Source organism: Schistocerca piceifrons, chromosome 3 (assembly GCF_021461385.2).
Source record: "Schistocerca piceifrons isolate TAMUIC-IGC-003096 chromosome 3, iqSchPice1.1, whole genome shotgun sequence".
NCBI classification, from domain to species: Eukaryota; Metazoa; Arthropoda; class Insecta; order Orthoptera; family Acrididae; genus Schistocerca; species Schistocerca piceifrons.
Genome location: NC_060140.1, coordinates 830,295,016 through 830,316,750, shown reverse-complemented (window position 1 = coordinate 830,316,750; position 21,735 = coordinate 830,295,016). Strand labels below are relative to the sequence as shown.

The 21,735-nt window shown below is 44.4% G+C and overlaps 1 protein-coding gene across 1 annotated transcript in view; it reads left to right on the top strand.

The window, feature by feature from the left end:
- The window catches only part of LOC124789100 (beta-1,3-glucan-binding protein-like), a 119,276-nt gene that overhangs the window by 78,387 nt on the left and 19,154 nt on the right, over positions 1-21,735 (top strand). Inside the window, exon 4 of the mRNA XM_047256388.1 lies at positions 6,506-6,763. Within this exon, the coding sequence (XP_047112344.1) occupies positions 6,506-6,763 (258 nt within the window). The remainder of the gene's footprint in view (positions 1-6,505; positions 6,764-21,735) is intronic.

Below are 21,735 nucleotides of genomic sequence, written 5' to 3'. Positions count from 1 at the left end.
GCAGAGGCTGTTAACCTGGTGGCGATGCAGTCATAACAATACTGTTGGCCTCGCCCTGTTACATATCTTCTTAACGCCGGAATTATACTTTTATAGGGCCAAAAACCATTCCATGATAATAGTATCACAAGATGCAGCATCCGAGGCCCATAAATGCTGCCCTTAAGCTCTTCTGCTGAAGATTACATGGATAGATCACGTAACTAATGAGGAGGTATTGAACAGAATTGGGGAGAAGAGAAACTTGTGGCACGACTTGACTACAAGAAGGGACCGGTTGGTAGGACATGTTCCGAGGCATCAAGGAATCACCAATTTAATATTGGAGGGCTGCGTGGAGGGTAAAACTAGCAGAGGGAGACCAAGACATGTATACACTAAGCAGATTCAGAAGGATGTAGGTTGCAGTAGGTACTGGGAAATGAAGAAACTTGCACAGGATAGAGCAGTATGGAGAGCGGCATCAAACCATGCTCTGGACTGAAGACCGCAACAACAACAAGCTCTTCTGGCCTCAAAACTCCATGAATATGAGCTACAATGATACGCTAGAGCTAGCGAGGTGTTAACCACAGCACTACTCAGCCCAGACTCCTCACCCATCACAAAGGACGAGTTGCCACTTGCGCACCAACCACACCTTGTCCACTCCGCCAGGCTACTTCCGTAGCTGCGGGGCTACCCTTCATCTTTCACATTCAACCCTATGTTCCCTTTTATTATGGACCAAATAATTTACAGTACATTAAATAACGATAATTTCAGTAGTTATTTAAATTCACAAGCATAATTTAAACTACATCGTTCAAAAGTTGAAATAAATGAAATAGGTATACATAGTCAAAAAATTTCCATGTCAGATACAATATTATACCGTAGCAATACTATAAATAACAGAGAAATATCGATAAAAATACAAAATAGGTTGAAAATAGGTGTTACAGTTGTATGTTCTTAGATCACTATTTAAAGCCGGTTCTTCAGACTCTGTAAGTTGGCTTTCTTGGGAAATTTTGCCACTGTCTTAAAGTATCTGACAGTTAAGTTTATCCAACATATCTGTGACAATCTTCCATGGGTTATCCATCCTGTGATCATTCGTGCGGTCTTTCTCTGTATACGTTCAGTATCCTCGGTTTCCCCTATTTGGTACAGATCCCACACACTTCAGTAATATTCTAGGATGAGTCTTTCGAGTGATTTGTAAGAAATCTCCTTTGTAGGCTATTTGCATTCCCCATTGCTCTACAAAAAAAGTCTCTTGCTTTACCTATGACCCAGCCTATGTAGTCATTCCATTTCATATCCCTGCAAAGTGTTATATCCAAGTATTTGTATGAACTGAGTGAATCCAGCTATGACTCGTTGATACTATACTCATAGTTGTGAAACGCGCAATTTTACATTTTTTAACATTTAAAGCAGTTGCCAATGTTCGCACGACTTTGAAATCATATCAGGGTCTGACTGAATATTTGTACAGCTTCGCTCAGACTGTTTTTCGTTGTAGATATCTGCATCATCTGCAAAACGTCTAGGGTTACTATTAATAATGTCCGCATGATCATCAACACACAACTTGATCATCAAGGAGCCCAACATGCTTCCTTGCGGTGCACCAGAAGTTACTTTTACATATGGGAATGACTGTCCATCCAAGATAGCGTGTAGCGTCCTCCCTATCAAAAAATCCTCATTCTCTTCGAGATACCTCATTGTGTTTGAGGCAGACTTATACAGCGCATGGAGAGTCTGGGGTAGAGCAGGACGACCACGAACAAGTCTGTCAAGTGTGTCCCACATATGCACGATGGGGTTTAGGTCGGAATTCACTGCCGGCCATTCCGTTACTCAGGTGTCCAGGCATCGCAAGACACCCCTGATGACGCCTGTCACATGGGCCCTGGAATTAAAAGGGACTCTGGGCCACCAACGTATGCTGTCATCACCACATGGTCCAACAGGATCTGTTCGATGTACTGGCTGGCGGAAAGGCGACCATGGACAACAACAAGATCTGTATGGCAAAAACATACATAATGTCTTATGTGATAACAGCAATCAGTGATTTTATAGTATTACTTATAATCCGTATTGATTGCAATTTTTTTTATTCATTTGACGGGTTTCGGTTCATTCACAACCATCTTCAGATCTGATATTTCAGTTACAGGAGTAACCCGTCCAAATTCAGTATGTGACGCAGCATGTGAAATTTGCTGAATTTGGACGGGTTACTCCTGTAACTGAAATATCAGATCTGAAGATGGTTGTGAATGAACCGAAACCGGTCATATGAATAAAAAAAATTGCAATCAAGACGGATTATAAGTAATATTATAGATCTGTATGGCTGTCTTCACCGATACTTCCCCACACCATCACAAAACCTTGGAAATCTGGCGATTTTCTGGTCAACATCTGGGCGATACCGCTCACCACAGGTCTCCACACACAAACATGGCCAACACTTTGCATCAGAGGATATCTGGACTCTTCTGTGAATAACACATTTCGCCAGTGACGAAGTTGGCAATTGACATGGGAACGGTAGAGCTGAAGGCAAGCTGTAAGATTTTGTTGTATCAAGCGGGATACTCTAAGAGGATCTATAGGTGGAATGGTCCTTCCTTGTAACCTGTTCATTACTGTCTGATCGGACACTGTGGCTCCAGTGGCCATTCTCAGGACTGTCCTGCGTTGCTCTGGAGGTATCTGTGCATCACCAAAGATGCCTGAGTATCGGTCTCGACGTAGGGGTTGTAATGCTTCAGTGACCTTCACCAACTCGCCATGTGTAGAGTGCCCACGACCTGTGGATGACGGATGGAGACAAACTGGCGTCTGCAGCAACGCGACGGAGAGTCTATCATTTTTTGTTCAAACAGACCACCACTGCAACTTGTATTGCATTAAGCTGTTGCATAGCATGTGCTTGGTTGAAGACAACATCTACAAATGAAAATTGTCATCTTTGTACCTCACTAGAAAACACGGGGACACTGCTTATGCTCTTCCTTGAGAAAGTTCACCTTACACTCTCATACACAAAACAGACAATACATGGCGAATGATTTTAATTGTTGCATACATTGAAAACGAAGATCTGATGGAATGCAATAAGACCACAGATAGCGCCTGTATCAAAATAGATTTGACATACAGGACATTGATTCACGTGTTCCTCCAATTCTTTTGAATAGTGTATTTGTTGACTAGCGTTACACACTGCCAGAAACAATATTAGTACACTCTTTTAGAGTTTTCCAATTCACTCAAGATTTATTGTTGCAATAGTGCGTATGGAGTGCATGAAACGATTCGGTTTACAGATTAAATGCAGAAGCAGTTCTTTGGTACCAGGTATGGACCCATGCTGACACACTCAGTACATGGTGTAACCTCCATGGGCAGCGGTGCAGGAGCTGACTCTGGCATCCAGTCGGTCATACAGATGGTGAATACTGTCCTGGGATACGATATGCCACACCTGCTCGACCGGATCACATTGTTCTGTGAGTTGTTGGTGGACGAGTGTCACGAGTCACTTCCTGTCGCATCATATACTACATCTGCTCGATTGGGGACAAGTCTGGAGATGTTGCTGGCCAGGGAAGTTCCTGCACGTCTTGCAGAGCACGTTGAGGTTCACAAGCAGTGTGTGGGCGAGTATTATCCTGCTGGAACAACACATTGCGAGAACGCCAGAAGAACAGGTCTAACACAGTTCTGCACGCACTGAGCGCTGGTTAGCGTCCTCTCGAGAAACAACAAAGGTGAACGAGAGTTGTAGCTTATTGCACCCCAGACTAGAAAGCGTGGGATGGGGCCAGCGTGTTTTGGACAAATGCACTCAACGAGATAGTGCTCATCAGGACTACAATGTATTCACAAACGACCATCACTTGGGTGTGGGCAGAATCTGTGTTCATCGCTGAAGACCACGGCGCGCCATTCCATCTTCCAAGTTATCCTCTGGTTGCACCAATCGAGCCATGCATGTCGATGCTGTGGCGTGAGTGGAAGACGGACTAGAGGTGTGCGTGTACGTGGTCCCACTGGTAATAACCGGTTCGCAACAGTTCGTGTTAACATGTTAGGGCTCACAAACCCTCTTACCGTTGCTGTGGTAGCTGTACGGTCTGACAGTGCTGCCCTTACACTACGACGATCCTGGCGGGTGTTTGAGCTGCATAGACGTCCAGAACCTCGTCTACAGGTGTGAGAATGTTTTTCACGTGACCACAGATACCAGCATTATTATAGAAATGACGCAGCACGTCCTAGTTGTCTGGCCACAATTTCATCATTTGCAAACTTGCTCAGATGGATGCAAGAAGCATGGGCGCATCTCTGTTGCACGGCTACCTGCTTGCTGCATGCATATGCACCTCACTGAGCCTCCTGTCTGTACCCTACTGGCCGTTAAAATTGCTACACCACGAAGATGACGTGCTACAGACGCGAAATTTAACCGGCAGGAAGAAGATGCTGTGATATGCAAATGATTAGCTTTTCAGAGCATTCACACAAGGTTGGCGCCGGTGGCGACACCTACAACGTGCTGGCATGAGGAAAGTTTCCAACCGATTTCTCATATACAAACAGCAGCTGACCGGCGTTGCCTGGTGAAACGTTGTTGTGATGCCTCGTGTAAGGAGGAGAAATGCGTACCATCACGTTTCCGACTTCGACAAAGGTCGGATTGTAGCCTATCGCGATTGCGGTTTATCGTATCGCGACATTGCTGCTCGCGTTGGTCGAGATCCAATGACTGTTAGCAGAATATGGAATCTGTCGGTTCAGGAGGGTAATACGGAACGCCGTGCAGGATCCCAACGGGCTCGTATCACTAGAAGTCGAGATGACAGACGTCTTATCTGCATGGCTGTAACGGATCGTGCAGCTACGTCTCGATCCCTGAGTCAACACATGGGGACGTTTGCAAGACAACAACCATCTGCACGAATAGTTCGCCAACCTTCTTCAATAAAATTCTTCAGGGTATCAGACCGCATCGTCATAATTTAAAATGCGCCAACGTTTCGGCCAGCGTTGCAGCTAGCCTTCATCAGGGCCTGATGAAGGCTAGCTGCAACGCTGGCCGAAACGTTGGCGCATTTTAAATTATGACGATGCGGTCTGATACCCTGAAGAATTTTATTGAAGAAGACAACGGCCGCGGAAGCCTACGCTTACATTTAACCAACCTGTATGGGCAGGAAATCCACGGAAACATCAAGTAGTTCGACAACGTTTGCAGCAGCATGGACTATCAGCTCGGAGACCACGGCTGCGGTTACCCTTGGCGCTGCATCACAGACAGGAGCGCCTGCGATGGTGTACTAAACGACGAACCTGGATGCACGAATGACAAAACGTCATTTTTTCGGATCAATCCAGGTTCTGTTTACAGCATCATGATAGTCGCATCCGTGTTTGGCGACATCGCGGTAAACGTACATCGGAGGCGTGTGTTCGTCTTCGCCAAACAGGCGTACCACCCGGCGTGATGGTATGGGGCGCCATTAGTTACACGTCTCGGTCACCTCTTGTTTGCATTGACGGCACTTTGAACAGTGGACGTTACATTTGAGATGTGTTACGACCCGTGGCTCTACCCTTCATTCCCAGCGAAACCCTACATTTCAGCAGGATAATGCACGACCGCATGTTGCAGGTCCAGTACGGGCTTTTCTGGATACAGAAAATGTTCGACTGCTGCCCTGGCCAGCACATTCTCCAGATGTCTCACCAATTGACAACGTCTGGTCAATGGTGGCCGAGCAACTGGCTCCTCACACTACGCCAGTCACTACTCTTGATGAACTGTGGTATCGTGTTGAAGCTGCATGGGCAGCTGTACCTGTACACGCTATCCAAGTTCTGTTTGACTCAATGCCCAGGCGTATCAAGGCCGTTGTTACGGCCAGAGGTGGTTGTTCTGGGTACTGATTTGTCAGGATCCATGCACCCAAATTGCGTGAAAATGTAATCATATGTCAGTTCTAGTATAATATATTTGTCCAATGAATACCCGTTTGTCATATGCATTTCTTCTTGGTGTAGCAGTTTTAATGGCCAGTAGTGTATTAAAGGGTAGACACAGATGACCCTCTGGTAGCTATGTAACTAAGCGATCTATTGGAAGACGATGTTGAAAACATCATCAGTACATCTACCATCACCCAGGTGGCATATGAGGTCATCAGATCAAAATCCACAACGTCTTTCCAGGTGTACTAACTTTTTTCCAGCAGTGTATTAAAATTAAGAATGACAATGTTATTAACAGCAGCTATGAACATTACCATATCTGCAACTTACGGATCAGACTCTCTGTTTATGTAAAAGACCAAGTTGTAAACTAATCTGGTACATTATAAAATACGGTACCTTCAGGCAGTCTGGTTAGATGTAACAGATTGCTTGTAGACTCCCCTATGGCCAGGTGAAACGGGCAAATAAAGTAGTATTCCCGGGCACTCACTTTTCTGTTTTGCAGCCATCTGGCTGCTGCCGCGCTACAACAAGTACGGTCCGTGGCCGGCGTCGGGCGAGGTCGACCTGTTGGAGGCTCGCGGCAACCTGGGGCTGACGCTGGGCGATACCAACATCGGCGCAGAGCAGGTCGGCTCGACGCTGCACTTCGGACCCTACTACCCCTTGGACGCCTACAAGACGGCCACCTTTTCGCAGAACAGCGCCGCCGGCCAGGGCTACGACAAGGACTTCCACTCCTACCAGCTCGAGTGGACGCCAGGTGGGTAAAAGTCGATCTGGAGCAGTGGTCCCTCTAAACGGTAAAATGTAGTTGTCTCAGGGGAAAAAACTGAGGGTTTTGATTATGTTTTGGTCACGAGACTAAATTATTTTTAAAAGATTATTACTATCAACACTAAAGATGGCAACACTCACGCACTATAGTGGCTATTCTACCTGTCACAGACAATTGCGATTCTAATCATTTACATACACTATGTGATCAAAAGTATCCGGACACACCCAAAAACATACGTTTTTCATATTAGGTGCATTGTGCTGCTACCCACTGCCACGTACTCCATATCAGCAACCTCAGTATTCATTAGACATAGAGAGAGAGCAGAATGGGGTGCTCTGCTAAACTCACAGACTTTGAATGTGGTCAGGTGATTGGGTGTCACTTGTATCATACGTCTGTACGCGAAATTTTCTCACTCCTAGATATCCCTAGGTCCACTGTTTCTGATGTGATAGAGGGAATGGAAACGTGAAGGGACACGTACAGCACAAAAGCCTACAGGTCAACCTCGTCTGGTGACTGACAGGGACTGCTGACAGCTGAAGAGGGTCGTAATGTGTAATAGGCAGACATTTATCCAGACCATCACACAGGATTTCCAAACTGCATCAGTATCCAATGCAAGTACTATGACAGTTAGGCGGGAGGTGAGAAAACATGGATTTCATGGTCGAGCGGCTACTCATATGCCATACAACACGCCGGTAAATGCCAAACGACGCCTCGCTTGTGGTAAGGAGCGTAAAAATTGGTCCACTGAAAAGTGGAAAAACATTGTGTGGAGTGACGAATCACGGTACACAATGTGGCGATCCTATGGCAGTGTGTGCGAATGCCCAGTGAACGTCATCTGCCAGTGTGAGTATTGCCAACAGTAAAATTCTGACGTGGTGTTATGGTGTGGGCGTGTTTTTTATGGAGGGGGCTTGAACCCCTTGTTGTTTCGCGTGGCACTATCACAGCACAGGCCTACATTGATGTTTTAAGCACCTTCCTGCTCCCCACTGTTGCAGAGCAATTCGGGGATGGTGATTGCATCTTTCAACTCGATCGAACACCTGTTCATAATGCACGGCATATGGCGGAGTGGTTACACGACACTAAAATCCCTGTAATGGACTGGCCTGCACAGAGTCCTGGCCTGAATCCTATAGAACACCTCTGGGATGTTTTGGAATGCCTATTTCGCGCCAGGCATCACCAACCGACACCGATACCTCTCCTCCGTGCAGCACTCCTTGAAGAATGGGTTGCCATTCGCCAAGAAACCTTCCAGCACCTGATTGAATGTTTCCCTCGAGAGTGGAAGCTGTCGTCAAGGCTAAGAGTGGGCCAACATCATACTGAATTCCAGCATTAGCGATGGAGGGCGCCACGAACTTGTAACTCATTTTGAGCCCGGTGTACCTGTTGATGACGTATACGTGTATGTAATTACATTGACATCTGATCATGTCTTCTGTGTGCTTTACTTTTTTTATCAGGCATTGTACGCAGGATGATTTTTCCCGCCATGTACAAACTCTAAAGATTGATGAGAGGACACAGAACGAAAATGTGTAATAAACTTATGTCCAAATATGTATGGTTTTCAAGCTGGAGACCATTTATTCAATATACATTGTTACAGAGACTGCGGTGTAATACACACTGTACCATGCAGCCACAGTATGTGTTGAAAATGATTACTATGTGCCTCAACGTATCCGTGTACGCACCATAGCATATTCTGTCTCATAAGTTCACAGTGGCCAGGCTGCACCCTAATAGTGTCAAAGGCAGCATGAATACGCTGATCCAGCGTCTCCACATCTGGAATGGGCACTGCATACACGATACTTTTGAGATGGGCCCATAACCAGATATTGCGCTGCCTGAGATCTGGTAAACGAGTGCATCATGCAACTGGGCCCCTCGTCTGATCCATTGACCAGGGAAGACACAACTGAGATGTGTCCGGACGTTAACGCCAAAGTGGTCTGGAGCACCATCATGTAGTATCCTACGGATCATCAGTGTCACTTCTTCCAGCAGGGGAGGCAAAATCACCTGTAAGAAACGCCAATAGTTCCATTCTGTAAGGTGACGTGGAAGAGAGACTGATCCCAAAATACGGTCACCAGTTATCCCAGCCCACACATTCTGGTTGCACTGATGCTTATGATTCGCTGTCACCATACCATAGGGTTATGCATATTATTCAGCAGATGACTGTTATAAAAGCTGAAGATACCACTCTGCGTAAAGATGGCCTCATCTGTGAATAGGATGGATGACACAAATCCCAGACTTGTGGTTGTCTGATGAAGAAACCAGTGACAAAACTGCTCTCGATGTGGAAAGTCAGTCGCTAGTAAGCGCCGCACATGCTGGTAAGTGGTAAGGGTAGTAACAGTTCTCATGGAGAATGTTCCATGCGGTCATCTGGCTTACCCTGTACTGGCGGGCCAACTGGCTGCTGCTGATATGGCGGTTGCCTTCCATAGTGTTAAACACATTTTCCTCCAGTTCTGGTGTTCGAACATTTCTTGTACGTCCTTCGTGATTTCGTGTTTCCTGTCTCAGACAAACGGCGAAACACTGTTCTAAAAAGTGAATGATGTGGTTGTTGTCGGCAGGGATAGGCCTCCTGATATAACCTTGCTGCCTGCAGCCCACTGCCATTTGCCTTTCTGTAAGTAAACACCATGTCGGAAAGTTCTTGATTCTTATACAGAGTCATTGTGTACAATGCTGTATCACATACACTACAAGGTGAGTCAGTAAGAGAAGTGAATTGGACACAACATTACTGATTGCTATGGCAAGGGAGGGCACTAGGGCATGATGTATCAGGGACAGTACCATCCTCTAGGAGGGAACCATGCGTACGGTAACTGTGGTTGCATGGTACAGTGTGTATTGGACCGCAGTCTCTTAATAAAGTATGATTGATTAAATGATCTCTATCATAGAAACCATGCATTTCCGGGCATGAATTCGTTAGACCATTTTTGTTCCGTATTCTCTCATTGATCAATCCCTAGAGTTTGCACATGGTGGAAAAAGTCACCCTGTATACTAAATGGCCCATGCATGCCACACTCTACTGACATTAGTTAATTCCATAGACGCCGAAACCTTCGCTTAAGCAGAACAGTAAAGGGGACTCCACACTAACAAACAGGAAACCCTGCTAAACGTTAAGACCAGCGCCTGAAAACGAACACTTTAAGCTATAACTGGTCCTATAGTTCGACGCTAGAAAACTTGCTTGCTGTATGAGAGTTGGGGGGTTAGAGTCCTAGGCTCGAGATAGGTGTCTGTTGCGGGCTTTCAAAAAAAATTAATCAACTACGTACCCTCAGACTCAGAGCTGAAATATTAAATGTTTTGGCTGGTCTCGTTGTCTAGGGGCTGGGATATGTAGTTGCCGCATTATAAGCCAAATACTGCTGAGTCTACAGTATAAAATATGAATATACACATGAATCGAACGGTCGAAGGTTCCTATCACTTGGCAATTACGAATTTTGAATGTAACATAGAAATTAATGAATGAAAGATTGCAATTAAATAACATCTGCAGGAACTATTTTAACGACGTTAAATGATGAGTATGATAGCAGAAGTACCTTTAAGAATGTCAATTATTACTGTAAAACACTTATTGGTGTCGATGGTCCAGCAATTAAATGAAATATAAGTTGAATAACAGGGGAACAATAGACTCCTACTTCACGTAATTAGCTGTGAGCAACAACATAGCTCGCGAGATATTCGCTTTTAAACAACGTCTTCACTACAGAAGCCACGGAAATATCACAAGTGCACCAGTCGGCACTACGAAATATTTTCTATCTCCCGCAACCGCGCGCAAACTGCTCAACACTCTCCAAGTATTTCCTGCGATCTTCCACCACGCCTTCCCGTCCAGCACTCGTCCTGTGCGAACCGATGCTCCTCCCCCACTTCCATACAGTCTCTCCATTGACTTTGGTAGTCGCCTACCGTAGTAACGAGCGCTGTGATTGGCTAGAGCGCTCCTGCCATGTCTCCAAGACAATGCACTCATAAAAATGTTGAAACACTTACGAAATACTGGATTTACATTTAAATAACTTGAAATTAAATAAATATTCCTACGGCTGGACCATAAACACGCTCTAACACACATTATTAAATACATAAACAGATTAAATAAACATATATCAAAGGAATAGAAACAAAAGTAGGCCAGTAGCCTAATGCATCTGTGCTTTCTAAAACACAGTAAATATGTGACCAATTTCTTCATGAATAGTATGTGTAGGATGTAAACAAAGACATAGACGAATAAATATACATTTATAAGCATGCACGTACTGTTTTTCGTGTAGCTGTGGAGTACTTATGGCCTGACGCGATCAGTAGTAATCGGCCACTTTGACCTCCATTAACTCATGTACTATTCAAGTTACATGCCTGTAATTCATACCAATTTAGTTTTACACTAATAGCTTTCTAAATACCTGTCGATCGACAAAATCGATTGAACCGTTTAGACTTTGGAAATTCGTTTCTGAGTGTTACATCTATAATTTACTATCAGGTACTAAACTTTGAACTAATAAAGATATTGAAAATCTGATAACACCATCAGAATCGTCGTGCAGATAATGGTAACGTACATGTTTCTTTTTAAGGTATCATGATTCCTCTGGTTATTATTAATTTCTACATGAACTGTGAAATGTCTGCCATTATGGTTTCACAAAACCCGCCATCTTTGGCATTTCCGGCATACAAATCTCCTTCATCAACACAAAGCACAGTCCTCGACACAGCGTCAACATGGAATTCCCAGCCACGCGATCGGCCTGGACCTTGCGCTGGGGCTAACCCTCTTGCTACGGCTACTATTCGGCACCACGCGGTTGCTGACGAGCCCCAGCTTGCCGAGCGGCCCGTACGGCCACGCCAAATACGAATTTAGAATACTTTCAGGGCGCCACAACTCGCCCATTACCTCACACTGTGCAGAAGAATGATTATCCTTGACCAAAACAATACGCACAAGGGCCAAAGCTTATTAATTACCTGTTTCAAGGCATATCAGAGTATGACAGCTAATTTGTTAACAACACATAATGCACCAATTCGTTCAACACAATCGGCAGTATTAAATAAATGCTATCATATCTTTGATTGAAATAGAGAATAATGAATATAATGAATATCATAAATGATGTTCCTGTAAACCTATGTTACAGACTGACAGATCTTTATAATTGCATTATTCGTAACACAAATGTTTAAATGCGTGTCCACCTTGCTGTATCCATTGATGTATATTTCTGCAAATACTGAATCGCTAGCATGACGTATTTGTTCTACATCTACATGATTACTCTGCATTTCACATTTAAGTGCTTGGCAGAGGGTTCATCGAACCACAATCATACTATCTCTCTACCATTCCACTCCCGAACAGCGCGCGGGAAAAATGAACACCTAAACCTTTCTGTTCGAGCTCTGATTTCTCTTATTTTATTTTGATGATCATTCCTACCTATGTAGGTTGGACTCAACAAAATATTTTCGCATTCGGAAGAGAAAGTTGGTGACTGAAATTTCGAAAATAGATCTCGCTGCGACGAAAATGTCTTTGCTTTAATGACTTCCATCCCAACTCGCGCATCATGTCTGCCACACTCTCTCCCCTATTACAAATACAAAACGAGCTGCCCTTTTTTGCACCCTTTCGAAGTCCTCCGTCAATCCCACCTGGTAAGGATCCCACACCGCGCAGCAATATTCTAACAGAGGACGAACGAGTGTAGTGTAAGCTGTCTCTTTAGTGGGCTTGTTGCATCTTCTAAGTGTCCTGCCAATGAAACGCAACCTTTGGCTCGCCTTACCCACAATATTATCTATGTCGTCTTTCCAGCTGAAGTTGTTCGTAATTTTAACACCCAGGTACTTAGTTGAATTGACAGCCTTGAGAATTGTACTGTTTATCGAGTAATCGAATTCCAACGGATTTCTTCTGGAACTCATGTGGATCACCTCACACTTTTCGTTATTTAGCGTCAACTGTCCACCTGCCACACCATTCAGCAATTATTTCTAAATCGCTTTGCAACTGATACTGGTCTTCGGATGACCTTACTAGACGGTAAATTACAGCATCATCTGCGAACAACCTAAGAGAACTGCTCAGATTGTCACCCAGGTCATTTATATAGATCAGGAACAGCAGAGGTCCCAGGACGTTTCCCTGTGGAACACCTGATATCACTTCAGTTTTACTCGATGTTTTGCCTTCTATCACTACGAACTGCGACCTTCACTGACAGGAAATCACAAATCCAGTCGCACAACTGAGACGATAACCCATAGGCCCGCAGCTTGATTAGAAGTCGCTTGTGAGGAACGGTGTCAAACGCTTTCCGGAAATCTAGAAATACGGAATCAACTTGAGATCCCCTGTCGATAGCGGCCATTACTTCGTGCGAATAAAGAGCTAGCTGCGTTGCACAAGAACGATGTTTTCTGAAACCATGCTGATTACGTATCAATAGATCGTTCCTTTCGAGGTGATTCATAATGTTTGAATACAGTATATGCTCCAAAACCCTACTGCAAACCGACGTCAATGATATAGGTCTGTAGTTCGATGGATTACTCCTACTACCCTTCTTAAACACTGGTGCGACCTGCGCAATTTTCCAATCTGTAGGTACAGATCTATCGGTGAGCGAGCGGTTGTATATGATTGCTAAGTAGGGAGCTATTGTATAAGCGTAATCTGAAAGGAACCTAATCGGTATACAATCTGGACCTGAAGACTTGCCCGTATTTGAGTTGCTTCACAACCCCTGAGGTATCTACTTCTAAGAAACTCATGCTAGCAGCTGTTCGTGTTTCAAATTCTGGAATATTCCATTCGTCTTCCCTGGTGAAGGAATTTCGGAAAACTGCGTTCAATAACTCTGCTTTAGCGGCACCGCCATCGGTAACAGTACCATCGGCACTGCGCAGCAAAGATATTGACTGCGTCTTGCCACTTGTGTACTTTACATACGACCAGAATTTCTTCGGATTTTCTACCAAATTTCGAGACAATGTTTCGTTGTGGAACCTATTAAAGGCATCTCGCATTGAAGTCCGTGCCAAAATTCACGCGTCTGTAAATTTTAGCCAATCTTCGGGATTTCGCGTTCTTCTGAACTTCGCATGTTTTTTCCGTTGCCTCTGCAACAGCGTTCGGACCTGTTTTGTGTACCATGGGGGATCTGTAGTGTCACCGCCAGACATCACACTTGCTAGGTGGTAGCTTTTAAATCGGCCGCGGTCCGCTAGTATACGTCGGACCCGCGTGTCGCCACTACCAGTGATTGCAGACCGAGCGCCGCCCCTTGGCAGGTCTAGAGAGACGTACTGGCACTCGCCCCAGTTGTACAGCCGACGTTGCTAGCCATGGTCCACTGAGAATTACGCTCTCAATTGCCGAGACGATAGTTAGCATAGCCTTCAGCTACGTCAATTGCTACGACCCGGTCGCAGGTTCGAATCCTGCCTCGGGCATGGATGTTTGTGATGTCCTTAGGTTAGTTAGGTTTAACTAGTTCTAAGTTCTAGGGGACTAATGACCTCAGCAGTTGAGTCCCATAGTGCTCAGAGCCATTTGAACCATTTTTTTGCTACGACCTAGCAAGGCGCCAATTATCCTTTGCTATGTATCTAATGAAGCATGTACAGTAACAAGACCAATGTTCACCAATTGTGGATTAAAGTTAAGTAGTCCAGCAGCTACGTACTTTTCTTTATAGCATTCATTACGTATCCTGTTTCAGACCTCACGCCAGCCTGCGTGAGTTTAAGCGCGTGCCTTTCGGTTACCCGTCACTGTGGATTGGCTGTCTTGCCAGTCCACAACAGGATCAGTTCCATCTCTTACCAATTTATGAGGTATGATTCTCTAAATTGCTGTTCCTTTGACATATCTCGATTTTTCGGTTCCGTTTCGTAAAGCCTGGCTTTGATTTAACCCAATATGAAAAAATCTAAGTGCGTTAAATCAGACGACCTCTCTCACCATCGAACGCAACTACCACAACCTATCCACCGTTCAGGGTACACATTGTTGAGATATTCCCTAACCCCTCTACGATAATGGGGTGGTGCGCCATCGTACTGCAACCGGTGGCTCACAGCTAACTGAAGTGGGATGTCGTCTAGTAGATGCCCAAGATTCAGCTCATTGTGTAGGGATTGCAAATACAGCTGACTAATTAGTCTGGGAGACAAATAAACTTTCCAATGATTTGGTCTCCTACAATGCCGCTCCATACATTAAAACCGCAGTGGGATGCAGATCGTGTCTACTGACAGTGGCGTCATTGACGAAATATCATTCATCTCCTCATAAAATCTGCTGAACGATACCCAATTTTGGAAATAGTTTCCATATAGCTGTTGTTGTAAGTGCAGCTTAAACGGTTGCCATTTTCGATCTTCCAGAATGCTTTGTACCGAAGACCTCGATATCCCCAGGTGCGCTGGAGCTCATGTTTGTTCTAATTACGATGAGAAATAGGTATTACTGAACGAAATCTAATGAATTTCATGATATTAATAATAATGACCATATTATTATTATTATTATTACTACTACTATTACTATTGGCGAATTCTCCCCAGAAATGGAAGATGTTAAGCAAATAACTCGATCAAGTTTTTCTTTAAGTTTTTCATGTTCTTCCAATAGGTTTTCATTCTTTCCGAAAAGGCTTGTTTACGATCATCCGACCACTTTGGTTTCTAATGTTTTTCTTTTGGTTGCTCTGATATAACTTCCCATTTGTCTACTTTGTGTCTGAAGGTGTTACTCTCTAGACTGTCGGCTGGTCTTATGTTTGCATTATTTAGGTCCTTTGGAATTTCATCCAGCCAGGGTGTGGAATTCTTAAGTGAGGTTACATAATCTATTATTCTCTTCGTAAGTCGATTTTCTGGTAGTGGCCTGAGATGACCAAAGAATTTCATTCGTCTTTTCCTAATATCAGTTTCAATGTGTGAAAACGTTTCTGTTGTTTGAATTGATTGTAGCCTATAAACGTCTTGGATATGTCTTCCACCTAGAATTTTCCTGATGATCTTTCTCTCTTCTTTTTTGATGCCTTCAAGTCGTTGTTTTCTATTAACTGTTAGTGCTGCACTTGCGTATTGCTGCTTTTATGACAGTATTGTAGTGTCGAATTTTTGCCTCTCTTGACATTGATTTTTTTTTGTAGTGGTTTGCGCTCACCTTAATCCTTTTTTAATTTTTTGGAGGCGATGTTGCTGTGAGATTTTTTCAATACCTGTCGGTTCGATGAATTCTCCAACGTATTTAAAGTATGGGGCCCTGTTAATTTTACCATATTTCGTTTTCAAGCTTGCAATTTCTGTTTTTGAACAAAACATTTCAGTTTTCTCAAATGAAATTTGTAAACCTGCTTTTTCTGCACATTTGAGTATTTCCAACTGTTTGACTGCAGTCTGCTCATCCTCTGTTAGTATCGACAGGTCGTCCGTAAACGCAAGATATGGTATATAGACGTTGTTTTTGGTAATGCCCAGTCGAATTGGCTTCCAAACCCCACATTTATTAAGTTCCTTCTACCATTCTTCCATAACTTTGTCTAGAACTACCTTGTCTCACACCTGTTTGACTGTCGAAGGGTTCTGAGATCGCCCTCATAAACTTTACTTTTGATTTCGTGCCAATTAGTATTTGTTTTATGATTTCTCGTCTTTTGGGATCTAAGCCCCTCTCTTCTAAAATTTGGAATAGTGAGGGCCCGTCTATTGAATCGTATGCTTTTTTGAAATCTGCAAATACTACAGGTTTTTGTCTGAGAGCTCGCATTTTGAGTATGGTTTTGATGTTGAAAATTTGCTGCGGACATGATCTATTGGGTCTGAATCCTGCTTGATATTCTGCTACTTTGGGTTCTGATTGCTGTTATGTTCTATTCAATAGACAAGCTAATAGGATTTTGTAGGTGACTGGTATTGTTAGTATTACAGGTACAAATAATACTGCAACCTAAATACAATAACATGATGACACTTTCGTTTATAGTACGTTGCACGTACGCGATATTTTCATTTAACATTCCGGGCATCAACGGGTGCGTCGCGGATCGATCTTTCCACGACACGTTGTACCTGAAAGACTTCTCCGGTTCTTAAGCGCATCTCTGTATGTTTGAAAACATGTACAGAAGGTAGACCTCGCGTTGTGAATTCAGCCTTCGGGACTCAGCTGCATTGCGATGCGTCTGCCCGTAGATAAGTGTCATATAGGTGTAATCTTCGCTAGAGTACATTACGGTTGTTACCTGTTTCATTGTAAGATCTGATTCAAACTGCTAAAAGATGGCGATGCGATCTTATCTGTGCGGAACGGCGCCAACGAAATATACGGGCGCCTACAACGAACTTCTGACGTCACACCAGTAGTGTGCGGCGCCGTCTGTTACGAGAGCCTGACAACTATCAACTATTCCTGTGGCTAGCCAGAAAGTGATGGAGAACATACTGACCGTAGTTTCCAGTCTGAGAATCCACATTCTTGTCCAGGTCACTGAAAGAAATGTTTCTATTCTCTATTTACTCATCGGGATCAGGAGCTATGATTATAAATGAGGATTTTGAGTTCTAATTGATAGATATGTTTGATAAATTTTCATACGCACAACATCATAATATTCCTGATGTTAATACTGATAAGTCTAATGTCTCTATCACAAACAGCACTATGAGCAGTTCAGAGGCGACCTCTACGGTAAGCCCCCAATAAATGATTTTTCGCCCTGACTTCGAATAATCTAAGTTAATTGCTCGCCAAAAAAGTGGAAAATAAAGTTACTACTTGCCACGCGGTTTTGTTATCATTACGGGCGGCACCGAACAGTTCAGGAGGTTGTACAGCCCTCGCGAGTTCACTTCCTATTCGTACCGAAAACATGTGTTTAGTTTCAGTCTGGCTGTATCGTCACCCGAGGGCTGCTCGTAAACCGGCGTTTGACTGACGCCGACCATATGGTAGCTGGGTGCGAAATGAAGTCGCTGCTTCGCTTCGCAAATTCACGGAGCTTCATACTTCGGTGAGTTGTAGGATGGGCGGATCGCGCCTTTCCTACTTCTTCCTGGGGGTGTTGGACGTTGTCTTCTCGTCTGAATCTTCTTCACGGTTGCGTTGCTTCTATTAGTTCTTCTGGCTCACGTTGCGGAGTTCCTTTACACCAGCAACAGGTCTGGCCACCTTGTAGTCGGGTGCCAGTGCACACAGTTGCGGACGAGGTCGTTCTCTGACATACGGGCGGTCGCATAAAAACGATGCGCCGCCTGCCGGAATCGGTGTTTGAGCAGCGGGACTCCCGCTACTTTGTGGAGATCTCCGGTGCTGAAAGTCTCCTGGCAGGTGAAGCGCTAACCTAAGCGCCTTGTTCTGGACATGAAGTCGCTGCCTCTCTGGCCGTATTTATACAGGGTGTTACAAAAAGGTACGGCCAAACTTTCAGGAAACATTCCTCACACACAAATAAAGAAAAGATGTTATTGGACATGTGTCCGGAAATGCTTAATTTCCACGTTAGAGCTCATTTTAGTTTCGTCAGTATGTACTCTACGTCCTCGATTCACCGCCATGATTTCATACGGGATACTCTACCTGTGCTGCTAGAACATGTGCCTTTACAAGTACGACACAACATGTGGTTCATGCACGATGGAGCTCCTGCACATTTCAGTCGAAGTGTTCGTACGCTTCTCAACAACAGATTCGGTGACCGATGGATTGGTAGAGGCGGACCAATTCCATGGCCTCCACGCCCTCCTGACCTCAACCCTCTTGACTTTCATTTATGGGAGCATTTGAAAGCTCTTGTCTACGCAACCCCGGTACTAAATGTAGAGACTCTTCGTGCTCGTATTGTGGACGGCTGTGATACAATAAGCCATTCTCCAGGGCTGCATCAGCGCATCAGGGATTCCATGCGACGGAGGGTGGATGCATGTATCCTCATTAACGGAGGACATTTTGAACATTTCCTGTAACAAAGTGTTTGAAGTCACGCTGGTACGTTCTGTTGCTGTGTGTTTCCATTCCATGATTAATGTGATTTGAAGAGAAGTAATAAAATGAGCTCTAACATGGAAAGTAAGCGTTTCCGGACACATGTCCACATAACATATTTTCTTTCTTTGTGTGTGAGGAATGTGTCCCGAAAGTTTGGCTGTACCTTTTTGTAACACCCTGTATATGGGCGCAGCGGACGGCCGAAGAAAACACCTGCCTTCATCCGCTCTATCCCCAAGTAGCAACATCTAAATGGCCGCTTAGTCGGACACATAATATTTTATAACACTGTTGTGTGTTAATTTAGAATTATCTTAATTTTTGTATGAATGTAGTTAAACAGGTTTTAATCGCAGAAAGAGCTTTAGCTCGCCTACATTTAAACTTTGCCGTCTAAAATTTTCAGAACAGAACTGACGGCAGAACATTACCTATGAACTACAACTTTCAGAGACTTTGTATTGATTGTTATTTACATCAAAGTCTTGAAATTTGTTATAGCTCTATTACTTAATGGGTTTAGTTAGTGCTATAATCAAAACTCTCTATCATTGTGTGTGTACTGTGTGTGGAATTGGGGACCTAGAAACGATGGAGAGGCTTCGTCCCGCCGTAGCCCGCAGTGGTCCACAGTCCCACAACAGGCCACAGCAGTCCATCCACGCAGCCGCCGCCGCCGCCGCCGCCGCATATAGAACCCAAGGTTATTGTGCGGTTTTCGGCCCCCAGTGGACCGACTCCCTCCTGGGGGTGGTAGAGAAATTATGGTGTACGCATACGTGGAGAGAGTGTGCAGCAATCGCCGACATAGTGTAAATGAGGCGCAATAAGGGGAACCAGCCCACATTCACCGTGGCAGATGGAAAACCGCCTTAAGAACCATCCACAGGCTGGCCGGCACACCGGACCTCGACACAGATCCGCCGAGCGGATTCGTGCTGGAGACCGGCACGCGTACCCGCTCGGGAAGCAGCGCGTTAGACCGCTCAAAAATGGTTCAAATGACTCTGAGCACTATGCGACTTCTGCTGTGGTCATCAGTCCCCTAGAACTTAGAACTACTTAAACCTAACTATCCTAAGGACATCACACACATCCATGCCCGAGGCAGGATTCGAACCTGCGACCGTAGCGGTCGCGCGGTTCCAGACTGCAGCGCCTAGGACCGCTCGGCCACTCCGGCCGGCTTAGATCGCTCGGCTACCAGGTTGGGCTACTCTCTATCATTACTATAAATAATACTTAATCTACTAATACAGACGTTTTCGTTCGATATTTAGTTTTCAGTAAATTACTCGGAAACTATGAGAGATAGCTCGATGGGGTCATGCATTTACTGTTTTTATGTCGAACTGAAGCTTCATACAAATTTTTGGCTTTCGAGCTTTATTATTTAGCGCCACTTATTTTTCCTAAAAACGTGGATTGCGAGTAAAATTCTGTTCCGATCAAGTTGAAACTTGCAACAGTTAATTTTGACATACATTTTCACAATCTGACCGAATTCTGGCTTTCTAGCTGTATTATTCAGCACTATATGTTTTTTTATTTAAAATGATGTATTTAGGGAAACACATTCATCTTATCACTCTGAGATTTGACAATTTAAACATTAATATTATGAAGCATATGTTGACAAAGTTTGGAAATGCAATTTTAATTTTTAATTTCATTCTTAATTATGGTGCATTACTTGTACGCTACGCGTTATGGTGACGTGGTGTTAGTAGCTGTGAACTGGGATAAGTCCCGGCACACACGCTCACCTCTGTGTCTCTCAAATGATACACCGCTTGTTTCGCCATAGGAGGCTTGTCAGCCAAACTTCGGGAACTCTCAGCTCCTTGCAGGGCCCATGCGAAACCAATCTTTAATTGAAAAGGCACCCACTAAAGATCTTTATACTTGCCTGTATTTAAACGCGCAGTCAACAGTTATTAAACTCGTCTGAATTAGTTAGTCGCTCCCCGCTGTAGACGGCTGCCCCCACTCGTAAGACTTGCTGTGCCACGTGCTGTGACGTAAGCGCCGCGGCCCGTCTTTGTAGTGGGCCGCGAGATTGGAACCAGGAGGAAAACGCACGCAGACGGCGGCACAGCTCGGTGGAGATTCGCTTGTACGTGCACTTCCCCACTGGACAGCAGTGGCGACGCAACCCTTCTTGCACTAACGTATGCGGGAAACAAAGAACTACAGACGGCGGCTTGTGTGGGCCACCTGTTATATGGGGAGACAACAAAGACTATGTTGTATATCATAATGGCAGGCCAAGTGACTTTTATTGATTGCTGCACTTCACTTCCAAGTGATACAGATTCATTTTTCAACATAAACACCTCGTCTCTGTAGACACCATTCGGGGTGTTCTGGCAATAGTTCACTTCCTCGAAGGATGGTCATGGATCCTTTCGAGAACCGCTGTCTGAACGTCTTCGTGGTTGGAAAACCTCTTTCCGCCTCAGATGTTCTTTCAGACTACTGAAAAGATTGCCTAGCCGTTGTGGTCTGTGGTCCATGTCAATGGGGCTTCTAGTATTATAGATGTTGCTGTTCACTCACATTTAATCAAATATGACTGTAATGATGTCTGGCAATGTTTGCCGACAACATAAAGAATGCAACCTATAACACTGGACTGCGTACTCACGGCAGTTCTACTTTGCCGTTTTTGGTACGACTTGGAAAGACAAAAAAATTAATATATGATCGCCGATGCGTCGGTTCTCGATTGTGTTCAGGAGACGTAAGGTTTGACTACGCGAAGGTGGTTTCTTGACTGACCTTTGACCCGGATTGCCTTGATGCAATCAGAATCTTCGATGAAAATACCTAACGGACCGATTTGAATATTAAAAAAAAA